This window comes from Vigna unguiculata, chromosome 4, assembly GCF_037176805.1.
Source record: "Vigna unguiculata cultivar grain cowpea cultivar isolate G323 ecotype 2 chromosome 4, ASM3717680v1, whole genome shotgun sequence".
NCBI classification, from domain to species: domain Eukaryota; kingdom Viridiplantae; phylum Streptophyta; class Magnoliopsida; order Fabales; family Fabaceae; genus Vigna; species Vigna unguiculata.
The window spans coordinates 11161333-11174732 of NC_140795.1; the positions used below are offsets into that span (position 1 = coordinate 11161333).

General features: G+C 38.9%; 1 protein-coding gene, 1 non-coding gene and 1 pseudogene across 2 annotated transcripts; 1 reads left to right on the forward strand and 2 right to left on the reverse strand.

Moving 5' to 3' along the window:
* Positions 1-2675: 2675 nt before the first annotated feature.
* Positions 2676-6908, reverse strand: LOC146886787 (uncharacterized). The gene is made up of 7 exons (XM_085671864.1): positions 6705-6908; positions 6377-6593; positions 5688-6026; positions 4015-4203; positions 3737-3848; positions 3040-3543; positions 2676-2895 (listed from the first exon to the last, which is right to left on the reverse strand). The coding sequence occupies exons 1-7, from the start codon at positions 6906-6908 to the stop codon at positions 2676-2678; spliced, it is 1785 nt and encodes a 594-aa protein (XP_085527990.1).
* A 225-nt stretch (positions 6909-7133) lies between these two features.
* On the reverse strand, positions 7134-7930 carry LOC146886788 (uncharacterized; annotated as a pseudogene).
* On the forward strand, positions 7653-7759 carry LOC114182791 (small nucleolar RNA R71). The gene has a single exon (XR_003604227.1). It is a non-coding gene; the product is annotated as a small nucleolar RNA R71 (small nucleolar RNA).
* Positions 7931-13400: the final 5470 nt, after the last annotated feature.

The window sequence follows — 13400 nt, forward strand, 5'->3', positions numbered from 1 at the left end:
TCAAATTTCACCTAAATCGGACGATTAACGAACCAGGAAATGCAGTTTTACGAAAACTGCGCGAACCAGAAAAATTGGTGGCGCCTAGCGCCCAAAATCAGACGACTTTCGTCCGGCGAGAATAAACTACTGCTCGGCGGTTACTGTTGCGCGAAAAGTACGAAAAATAGCATTTTTCGTGAATCAACACACCACGCACCTCTGGTGTGGTGCCTGGCGGCCAATTCGGTGCCGCCATGCGGTTCCTGCAGTTCAAGGAACCCAGCAACCCTTCCCTTGCGCCTACGAACCTCAACCAGCCCAACCATCCTCAGTTTCGACTCAATACTCACCACTCAAAGGTTTAGGATCACAATTCATCCAATAATTTTGTAGTTTATTACGCAATTTGTTATACAATTTCCGAAAATCGCAATTCTTCCACCCTAACATTCATTCATAGCCAATCTCATTTGATTCCTTCGCACTACCATGACTTTTCACAATTAATCCCTTCCTTTTGGTCCAAATGTTGTTAAAATTCCTTTTCCACCGAACCAAAGCAACCTAGAACATGCAGAACCCAAAAATTGAATCAAAACGAAAAGCATCGCCTGGCGGGTGTTCTTCACTGCCAGGCAGTTCATGATCAACCCAGAAAACCGGGTGGCGGGGCTTGCGTCGCCTTGCGGCACTAAGCTCACCGCCAAGCGGTTCCTATTAGGAACCCAGAAAAATAGGCAAAATGCATGTGTCGCCTGGCGGCAGTTCATCACTCGCTAGGCGGTTTTTGGAAAAATTCCCAAAAATACGAAATTCAACAAAAATAGACGTTGATCATGCAATAACATATGATACAACATACATTTAATTTTTAACCAATTAAAACGACGTTAATCAGCACCCCTTACCTGGTCTCCTTTGCTTAGTTTGAATGTGAGATTCTTCTTCTTGGAAAAAAAAAAAGTCTTCCCTTAGTGCTCCCGCATTGCAGCTCCAAACAGACTCTTAATTCTCTCAACACACTCTCAAATTCGCTCTCCTCTCACTATGTAACAATGGCAACCTTGCAAACCTTTCTTCTAACCTAAAATTGGCTTTTTAAGTGTGCCTTAATGCTAGGTTAATTACCAAAACGAAAATTTGGTTTAATGGTGCTTGTAAATACCATTCAAGGGCCATTATGGCTGATTCTCCAGCCTCCCTTGGCTACCATTCAGCTAGGGTTTTTCCTTGTCCTTTTGGCAAAAAGAAAGTTTAGTTTAGGTTCACCAAGGTTCAAGCCCATCCCTTGCCAATGTCATATCAATGCATAACCATTTAACCAATTCATGTTTCGTGATGATTAATATAATTCTATGATTATATTATAACTTAACATGATCAAGCATATTACTAAAAATACTAATAATTAAATAAACAGAATTGGCATACATAAGACTCAAACCCAAATCCTTTCACACGATAAAGTACTCTCCACCATTTGAGCTAGTACTTTTCCTCATCACATCAATCACTATTAAATGCCATAAAGGCTTCCACGACCCGCATTTATTAATTAATTAATTAATTATTTAATTAATTAAATTTCACGGGTCTTACAAACATCATCCAAGCAGTTCAAAACATGTTAAGTACTTAGTTCAGCTCAGAGAGAGAATTGAAAGCAACATAACCTCACAAAATATGCATTGTATCACTCAAATCTCTACGCTACTGTTTACTCTCAAAGCACCCCTGAAAAATAGACATCAAACAAACTTGGCAAGCCTCTAGAACCAACAACTAAATCAAAACGCATGCAGGTCAAGATCAGAAGGGCTTCTCAAGGTTGTAATGGGGTTGAAGACAAGGTGTGGAACATATGGATAAGTAGCTAAGCAACAAAGGAATAGAGGAGCAATGGGGAATAAGTCTCAATCAAGCTTGAAAGTAATCCCAAACACCAACACTTCCAAATATGGTTCTCACACAATGCTCAAACCCAAACTCCTTTTATTTCTTTTCCTTGTTTTCTTTTCTTTTCTTTTCTTTTTGTTTTCTCTCTTTTTCATTTTTTTATATACGAAAAACATGTAGAGAAACAATAATTTTGAAATCCCACCTGGGTATATAAATGAGCAATTCCAAGAACCAATAACAAGTGCGTGCACAACCACACTTGTTGTGCGCGACCACACTTAATTGAGCACCCATTCTCAAAACAATTCGAAAGCACCAAAATTTCCTAAGGTAGGAATAATCATGTTTTTTCAGGTTAAGGGCTTGTAATGAGCTGTAGAACAATGAAAGGGTATGCAGGCTCAAAAAGGGGTATCAACAGAAACAGTTCAAGGTAGGCTCATCTGACTATAGGCTCACAGAAAAGCATCAAAAAAGGGTCAAGCCATGGTCGCTGTGCAAGCATTCAAGAGGCATATATCATACAATCAAAGAACAGAGAGTGGCTCAAATTCTCACACAGGGTAAAACAATTCCAAAAGCAACTTGACATGCAAAGAGAAAGCAAGGAGATCAGCCCACAGAATAACCAATAACTCATCCTCCAAAAGTGAAGTGAGTGTCCCAAACAGAAAACAAAAACATAACACAAATTAACACAAATTAACAAAAAGGAAACAAACAAAAGGAAACAACAACAAACAAACCTGGACAAGTGCAATAAAAGTAAAGAAGGGGAAAGAAAACTCCCCGAATCATGGTGAAACAGAAGTGGGGTCAAGCATGGAAGTCTTCTCTACAACAGTATCCACCAAGGCAGGATTGCTGAGGAATGGCTTTAAACGATGCCCATTCACTTTGAAGCTCTTATCGGTGGATTGGCTTTTGATCTCAACTGCACCATAAGGATAAACATTAGTCACCTCAAAAGGACCAATCCCCTTTGATCGCAACTTACCCCTCATGAGTCCAAGTCTGGAGTTATACAATAATATTTGCTGACTAACAACAAACTCCTTTCTAGCTATGGAGTTATCATGGAATCTCTTGGTCTTTTGTTTGTAGAACAGAGAGATCTGATATGCCTCCAGACGAATCTCATCTAACTCGTTCAACTACAGCTTCCTTTCCTCCCCAGCTTGATCAAGTGAGAAGTTGCATGACTTGACAGCCCAGTAGGCTCGGTGCTTTATCTCCACTAGAAGGTGGTATGACTTACCAAAGACAACCCGATAAGGAGACATCCCTATAGGTGCCTTGTAAGCAGTCCTATGAGCCCAAAGAGCGTCCTCTAGTCTACTCCTCCAATCCTTCTTGTTGGGCTGCACAATCTTCTCCAAGATCTGCTTAATTTCTCTGTTTGAGATCTCGGCTTGCCCGTTAGTTTGGGGGTGATATGGTGTAGAAATCTTGTGCACAACCCCATACTTTCGAAGCAAAGTCCCCATGGATCTGTTGCAGAAATGGGTGCCCTGGTCACTAACGATAGCTCTAGGAATTCCAAACTTGCAAAATATGTGAGACCTGACAAAGTCTATAACAACACGAGCATCGTTAGTCCTAGTGGCTTTAGCTTCCACCCATTTTGAAACATAATCAACAACAATCAAGATGTAAGCAAAACTAAAAGAGACAGGAAAAAGGCCATGAAATCTATACCCCAAACATCGAAGACCTCACAAAATAACATAGGTTGTTAAGGCATCTATTGTCTCCAAGAAATGGCTCCTCCTGCTCGTTGGCATTCCTCACATGTGCTACAAATCCTCCACGCATCCTTGAAGATGGTGGGCTAATAAAATCCACAATCTAGCACCTTGCGAGCTGTCCTTTGTGTGCTAAGATGACCACCAGGTGTAGATGAATGACATAATTTGAGAACCGAGTCAATCTCATGGTCCGGAATGCATCTCCTGGTAACTTGATCACTGCACATTTTCCACAAATAAGGGTCATCTTAAATGTAATACCTAACATTGCTCTTGAATTTATCACATTGAGCTCTTGATGCTAGGGGAGGAAAAATAGAAGCAGCAAGATAATTCACGATGTTAGCAAACCAAGGTGAGGGAGAAGTAGAGAGTGTCAACAAACTTTCATCGGGAAAGTCATCCCGGATCAGTGAAGCATCATCAGTAGACCTCTCAATCCTGCTCAGGTGGTATGCAACCAAGTTTTTTGCTCCTCTCCTATCACGGATCTCCAAATCAAATTCTTGGAGCCAGAGCATCCATCTTATCAGCTGGGGCTTGGATTCTGCCTTCTTCAATAGGTACTTAAGAGCTGCATGGTCAGTAAACACAACAATAGGAGAACCGAGCAGATAAGATCTAAACTTTTAAAGCGCAAAAACAACCGCAAGAAGCTCCTTTTTTGTTGTGGTGTAGTTTGCTTGGGCAACATCTAATGTCCTGGAGGTGTAGTATATTACCCTTGGCTGCTTGTCAATCCTTTGAGCTAGAACAACCCCTAATGCATAATTGGATGCATCGCACATCAGCTCGAACGAGGCTGTCTAATCGGGCGCCTGAATGATTGGAATGGTGGTCAGGGCTTTCTTGAGGCAATCAAAAGCCTCTTTGCATCCTTCATCAAAGATGAAGTCAACATCCTTTTGTAGTAAGTTGGACAGTGGAAGGGCCTTTTTACTGAAGTCCTGAATGAAGCGTCTGTAAAACCCTGCATGGCTAAGAAAAGAACAAACCTCTCGCACAGAAGATGGGTAAAGCAATTGTGAAATAATTGAAATCTTGGCAAGGTCAACTTTAATGCCCCTACTCTAAATTATGTGCCTCAATACTATGCCTTGTTCTACCATGAAAAGATACTTTTAAAAATTGAGAACAAGGTTAGATTGGATGCACCTATTCAAAACCATATCCAAACTATCTAAACATGCATCACATGAGGATCCATACACAGTAAAATCGTCCATAAACACCTCTATGCATTTTTCAAGAAAATCACTGAAAATGCTAAGCATGCACCGCTGGAATGTGCCAAGGGCATTGCATAGGCCAAATGACATCCTCCTATAGGCAAAATTGCCAAAGGGGCAGGCGAATGTGGTCTTCTCTTGATCCTCAAGTGCAATGTGAATTTGAAAGTAACCAGAAAAACCATCAAGAAAGCAATAGTGGGACTTACCTACCAAGCGCTCAAGCATCTGATCAATGAAAGGCAGGGGGAAGTGGTCTTTCCTGGTTTCTTGATTTAGCCTTCTATAGTCAATGAAAACTCTCCAACTGTTTTGCACTCTTGTTGGAATCAACTCCTATTTTTCATTCTTGACTACAGTAAGGCCTGTCTTTTTTGGAACAACATGGATGAGGCTGACTCACTGACTATCTAAAATAGGGTAGATGATCCCAGCTTGTAGAAGCTTGGTCACCTCCTTCTTGACAACATTTGAGATGATAAGGTTGAATCGCCTTTGTGACTGTCTCACTGGCTTTGCTCCATCTTTCAACAATATCCTATGCATGCATGTTGATGGGCTAATACCAGGAATTTTAGCCAATGTCCATCCAATTGCCTTCTTGTGCTTTTTAAGAACATGCAACAATCTCTACTCTTGTTTAGTAGTGAGGAAGGTGGAAATGATAACAGCCAGTTTTTCCTCCTCCTCTAAGTAGACATACTTGAGGTTGTCTGGCAGGGGTTTCAACTCTAGAGTGTTGGATGCTTGCTAAATATCAGGAACCAGAGGGGAGGGAGAAATGGGTTCCACAACCTGTACCTCAGCATAATATAAGATGCATACGTACTTCTTGCAACATGGTTAGTGCAATCTAATTGTATAACATCAAAGTTAATAGGTACAACATCCAAAGAGTCGAACTCAGCAGATTCAACATTAGCCACATCATATTCAGAATCAGAATCATAATATGAATCACAATCAACACCAATGCATGCAAATTCAGAAAATTCAGACACAGATGCATATTTCATGCAATGCAAAGGGTGGAAATCATAACCATATCCATCAACAGCATGATCAATGATATCAACGTGAAAAATAGAATGATCCTCAGAAGGATGTTTCATGGCATGCAAAATATGAAATCGCACAACAATATCATCAAACTCCATCGACAAAGTACCTGCATGAACATCAATCTTGGTTCGTGCAGTTTTCAAAAATGGTATGCTTAAAATGATTGGTGCAGAACCATGTGAAAATCCCTTTTCCATATCAAGAATGTAAAAATCAACAAAGAAAATAAATTCACCAACACGAACCAAAACATCATCAACCAAACCTGCGGGGTGGGCAACACTTCTATTTGCCAACTAAATCACCACACCCGTAGGTTGCAGGGGTCCAAGAAAAAGAGATTTAAAAATAGACAAAGGCATTACATTTATTGAAGCACCAAGATCAAAGCACCAAGATCAAGTATTGCATTTTCAAATTTATTGTTGCCTATGATGCAAGGTACACAAAATGTACCTGGGTCCTTGCACTTCTCAGGAATCTGAGGAACATATTTACCTATCAATGCTGACACATTTCTCTCCATGCTGATCTTCTCGTTTCCCTTTCGCCTCCTCTTGTGCGTGCACAACTCCTTCAAGAACTTTTCATATCTAGGAATTTGTTTGACGGCATCCAACAGAGGTATGTTCACTTCCACCTTCTTGAATGTTTCTAGGATCTCCGTGTCAACCTGTTCCATCTTCTTGCTTGGAATGGCTCTTGGAGGGAAAGGAAGAGGTATTGAAGGTGGAGCAGTAGAGGTGGAAGGTGTAGAAGTGACACCAGAGGTAGAAGGACCGACTGCATGAGCATCACACTTTCTCTGAAGTGTAGCAGTAGGGTCAACTTCCTTTGGAGGTGTAGGCTCAGGAGTGGGAACTTCAATGTTCTTCCCATACCTCAATGTGATGGAACTCACATTTCTCAGATTCTTCACCGTTTGTGATGGAAGCTTGTCAAAATTCTGAGCCTGTACTTGGTTTAGCTGAGTGGCCATCTGCCCCATCTGATTTGTCAGACTCTGAATTGAAGCTCTGGTCTCCTACTGGAATTGCATATTTTGAAGGGTCATCATTCTAACTAACTCCTCCAATGAAGTAGAAGATGAAGGTGCAATGGGAGCTGGGGTAGCAGCAAGTGAAACAGGAGCAGCTTGTGGTGCAGGTGCAACTCTTTGTTGAGGAGGTGGCTGTACGTTTTGAAACGGTTGGTTTTGCTGCTGTTGGTTGCCCTAGTTTCCCCATCTCAGATTAGGGTGATTCCTCCATCTTGGATTGTATTTATTTGTTGACAAATCATGGTTTTGTTGCTGGTGTTGGGGCCTATTGTTGTTGAAAATATTGGCTGCATACGCCTGAGGAGTATCCACTGGTGTAGAAGAAGAAGTAGCATGTTGTTGCAATGCTGGGCAGGAGTCTGTGAAATGATCAAAAAATGTACAAAGGCCATAAACTCTGGCAGCTGGGGCTCTCTGATTGGAAGCAAGTTGGTTGACCAGTGTGGTAAGAGCATCAATCTTACTCTCCAACTTTTCGTATATTCGACTACCCCTACATCATGAACTCCTCTAACAACTATGGCATCACTCCTTGTGCCAAATTGCTGAGAATTGGAAGCCATGTTCTCGATTAGTTGCCTGGCTGCAACTGGGGTTTTGTTACCAAGAGCGCCACCACTTGCGGCATCAATCATGTTTCTATCCATGTGGTGCAGGCCTTCATAAATATATTGTAGAAGGAGATGCTCAGAGATTTGATGGTGGGGGCAGCTTGAACAAAGATTCTTGAACCTCTCCCAATACTCATAGAGGGTCTCCCCAGATTGCTGCTTAATGCCAGAGATTTCCTTCCTTATGGTTGTTGTCATGGAAGCAGGGAAGAATTTGGCAAGGAACAATCTCTTCAGATCATCCCAGCTCGTGATGGACGTGGGTGCAAGGTAGTACAGCCAGTCTTTCGCATTGCTCTCCAACGAATAAGGAAAAGCCTTCAAGTATACATGGTCCTCTTGGACATCTGCAGGCTTCATGGTGGAACAAACGACATGAAACTACTTCAAGTTTTTGCACGGGTCCTCACCTGCAAGGCCATGAAACTTTGGCAACAAGTGTATTAATCCAGTTTTTAACACATATGTAACTTCCTCCTGAGGGTATTGAATGCATAAACTGTCATAAGTGAACTCTGGTGCAATGAGCTCACTCATGGTCCTCTCATGAGGTGGAGGAGGTTGAGCCATGTTATCAGTATGAAAATCAGAATGCTCAAATCAGAAGAGTCAGGAAAAATCACTGAATATTCAGCATGCAAAGATAAATTCCTAAGATGCTTACGTCCTCTGTGGAATGTCCTATCAATCTCAGGGTCAATGGGTCGTAATTCACTTGGGTTTCCCCTAGTCATGCACCAAAATACATTAATTCTAGTGATATTGGCATAACATAGGGTATAACTACAAGTATACTCAAACAAACTCCAAATGACTTGAAAATTAGTAGGATTGTCCTTTGAGTGCTCAAACAGTACCACAAAAAATATCAGCTCAAAACTCAAAGTGCGAGTATTTTTAAAATGTTTTCAAAAGTGGAAAAAATGAAGAAAAATCACAAAAAACATTGCTAAAATGTAGAAAATGGCATTTTCTAGAGAATACGAGTTTGATAACCGACAGAGCAGGTATTAAGAAAGTAGGAAATCAAATTCCACCCAAATGCATATAAAATAATATTGATTCTGATAACCAGAACAAAAGTTATGGTTCTCTGAAGTTTGCCTAAAAATCAGTCCAAAATGTTTTTTGAATCTCTCACATCAGACTGTAGCAACTGCTCCAACTATTTTTCCCATCAAGTTCAATGTCTTAGAAGTGGGGGGAAAAATTTCAAGTCAAAACAAGCACCGTAGCTACCAGAACAAAAATCCACAAGTTAAATGCCAGAATCAGACACTATTCAACAATATTCACTCTACTATAATTGACATTATTCTTGTGCGTCGTGACACTATTCACTCTACTACACAGACAATACGCACACTACACGAAAACACACAGAAACAATACCACAATCAACATATACCAACTCAACCACACTTGAAATACACACACACACACACCAAAACACTAAACACAAACGCACTGAAAATTTTACTTTGAACAAAACTATTGGTCCCCGGCAACAGCGCCAAATTTGATAGAGGCTGTACCCCACCAAATTAAAACACTTAAAATGCAGTATGTGATAGTTGAACCAAGTCGTCTCTCAATGACCAATTTTCTTGTTTAAAGCTTCAATTTCTAGATTCAAACACAAGGGGTGGTTGGCAGATTCAGTATGCTAATTAACAAATTAAATTAAATGCGACAATGATTAAAAACGTATTGACATCCTTGCTTCAAACATAATTTCACTTATCATAGGCCACCAAATTAACACCTTTGCCTTCTCTCAATCCACTAGATAATAATTCATTAAGTAAAAATTACAATCCAGGTTCATTATGCAATTAAGTAATGCACACATCCTTAAATTCGTGACAGCCAAGCTACATACATTAAGCATGAACATAACTTAATCAAACACATGCAATTACTATATAAATCAAGCACAAACAGATTCAGCACATACGTTCCCCGAATTTAGAACAAAGAGACATGGCAGATTTCACAAAACAATCACAACCTCAAAGCTTCATTGCATTTTTCATTAAGGAGTCAATACAGGAATTTAGCTAGACATGGAAATGGGGCAATTAAGCACTTCAAATCTGAATGCAACAAAACAGAACATCAAAAACCCTAACCTACGAAAAATTAACGCAAATCAAGAGCAAAAGAGAGATTTTAAAGCTTCAACGGAATGAAAAACACTATTGTGATAGATAAATCCGAAAGCCCCACCAATAGGTGTTGTTCCAAGTTAATAAAATCCACAAAATGAGCTGCCCAAGCTAGAAAACGAATTCAAAACATAAAACCCACATTGGGAGCTGTCAAATGTGCATAAAAACGGTAAAAACTAGGCAAAAACATGCACCTCCATGGACACCCACCAAAGCTTGGAGAACGAAAATGGAAGTTGGAGAAGAGTGGAAGAATTGTGCGGCTGTTTGCATGGTCAAATGACCTAAATCGCGTGGTCCCATCACCCTTGGACCACTATTTACAAAAATGCCATTATGTCACTCAGAATTACAAACATGCCACTATTGGGCCTCAAATGTTGGCCTATTCACTCAGATGACGTGGAAATGATGTGGCAACGATGTGGGAAGTCTCTTCAACTGAATGTTGATGTCCAAGCTCCAAAATTGCTTCACCCAAATACCTAAAAATAATTAAAAAACAAAAATTAGGTCAAATAATGTGAAATTAACTCAAATTCGGAATAGTGGCTTAATAAAGCCCAATAGATGAAAACACACTAAAAATGAACAATTAAGCACTGAACAATTGTCAAATGGGTGCACAAAGGCTAAAGGAATGGAGGAAAATAATGACTCATCAATGCATTTTTCAACGTACTTGAGGGAATGTGGCGCACATAAATGCAATTCTGGAAGCTTCATTCCTTCATGCAACGTTGCAGTTTAACGTCCTTCATCCTTGAACCGGTTGGGAATTTCCTAGTGTTGATGAATCGAGAGTGTGAGGAAGCCTAGAGTACACAACAATTTATGGAGAACATTGTTGCAACAACATATGCACATGATTTTTGCACAAATGCTTTGATTTGGGACACGAGGTTCATCAAACAACATGGTATTTACCAAAATGTTGGCATAATATTATTGATTTATTATGAATATACTTTTTAATATTTATTTCCCACAAATTTTATGGACAAAAATTGATTACAAATTGTAGCTTTACTTGAGGATGGTGGCATTGAAAATGTGATTGCACTCAACATTAGAAAGTATTTTGATAGAATGCTTTTTGTCGCATGTGTTGTCAAGGAGTTTTACCCAATTAGGTTAGGGGTTGTGTGTATTATTGTCAAGGTGAACTTTGTTAACATTGGCATGTATAACCTTGTCTAAAAGATAGCCTGGTTCATGTACTTATATTTTGTATTATTCATTTTTAGACCAATCAAATACAAGCCCATGCTAGGGTCAACAACTAAATACTTTTACATCCACAATGTTAAAACTGAATTAAACATTGCAGGTCTTCAAACATGACATAAACTTTCCCACAAAGGAACAACTTGATGCTTTAGTTCCTTTTGGGGGAACAGAAGGCAGTTTAGAAGCCAAATGTGGAAACCAATTTTGAAAGGGGTATACAGCCAAATATGGAGAGCAATGTTGATAACAACGTGCACAACAATGTGGAAACCTATGTGGACATAAGTATGGACACAAATGTGAACCCAAATGTCCACAACAATGACGACTTCATTCAACAAACCTTTGAGGATAATAGTGATGATGACATGATCATGAACAATAATGTTTGTGAAATGATGAAAGAGCAGGTTGATCCATTAAAGAAATTTCAACGTATTTATAAAGGAGAGTCCTCCAAGTCACAACAATAGTGCCATTAGAATTATATATGGACCATTACATTTCATGTTTTGGATGTGGGGTTCTAAATGGCCCTAAAATTTAGGTTTCAAATTTAATGATTTAGATTCTATATGCCAACTTCCTTGACATTGAAACTGTATATGTTAATGACCATGGTCCATAAGCATGGCAAAAAGGTCATTTTCTGCACTTTTTTTTATGAACTAAGTTATTATGTTTGACCATTACTTGGTACTTCAATTGTGTTACATGATTAACATGGGTAAGTACTTATTTACATTTGGCTTAACAATTACTATTGCTTTTGGATATGTTAAATAGTTATCTAAAACCAAATTGGGTCATAACGGAATTAATGTCAGATGTAGTTGTCTAATATAGTCATGAAGGCATGATAATGCCACTTCATAAGTTATCCAAGAGAGAAAAAATTATGTGCAAAATGTATAGCATGGGTTAACACTTACATAGCCATGGGTAAGCAAAAATACTACATAGTGGAAGTGAAGAAGAAATATAGGCACCTTTATTTTCCTTTTCTAAAACACAAAGATGGGCAAATTGGACTCACTAGAAGGAACAAGAGTATGAAGATTTAACTTTATCACATGAACTCGAGGCATGAGAGTGCCACTACTAAAGTTATTGAAGAAAGAAAAATTCATGTGTGTAACACCACGATTTTGGATGTCACGAGCAGTTATAAAACATACGCTTCGTTGAAAAACAACAAAGATAAAAGCCATCTTTAAACGCGTAAGTCAAACAAACTAAATTTCCAAAAGTTTTCAAATAACAACAATAACTTAAATTAAGTTACATTGCCTTTAATACTTATTCGAAATTAATCTTAACAAATGAAACCTCGAGTTCATGCCATCCTCTCGTCAATCTACACCACGTTTGACACACCTGTATTATCACCTGCTCCTGTATAACACACATGTTATACGATCATCACATAAACACACATAACAAACAAACAGAACAGGGTGAGTACACTACATGCAAAAGTATATTTAAGGATATTTAGCAGATCAAGTCATTGCAAGTAATAAATTATCACATCAGACCAATAAGATATTAAACATGGTAATCACTACCACCCTCTGGTTTTCCCATCACGATATTCAACATGGTAATCATTGTAAGACCCGAGAAATTTAATTAATTAATAAATACGGGTAGTGGGATACTTTATGACAATTAATGCTAGTTTACATGACGTGGAAAAGTATTATACCTTAAAAGGTTGAGAGTACTTGATTGTGTGGGAGATGGGTTTGAGTCTTGAGTATGCCAATTGTTTGTTAATTTAATTGTTTTATTATTTTGCGTGTATGCTTGAGACTAGAGTAGTAAGATAAAATCATATATAAGTTTGAATTACCAATAAATACGAATTGGCTTGATAGTTGTGCATGTACTTGGTAATTAGGAGGTTGTGGGTTCAAACCTCGACTAGAGTAAAATCATAAGATTTTTTTTATGCCTTGGGAACGAATTGAGGAGATGAAGAGCTGGAGATAGGTTCCACAAATCTGGACACAAATAAAGAGGTTAATTGGACTTAATTAGGCTTTAAGAACCTAATTAATTGGCAAAATTAATTTAATTCGTTTTTAAATTAATTTAATTAATTTTAGAGTTGAAAAGTGAGGAAAATTCACTTAATTTTCGTGTGGCTGCCAACCAAGGAAGTTGAGTACCCTAAATAGTAAGTGGGGAGAGTGTGGACGATTGTGGGGGATAAACCATTCTCGTTTCTTTAGGTTTTATGGAGTGTTTGGAAAAGAGAGAAGGGAAAAGCAAAACCAAGGTTAGAAGCCATAAACAAGTGAAGTGAGGCAAAGAAGGAAACATGTTTTGGAGACACTCACTAGGTATGGGAAGCTTTTTCTTGTTTAATGTTTCTTGATGAATGAAGTTGAACCTTTAGGTGTTTTCTGTGTGATCATTGTTTG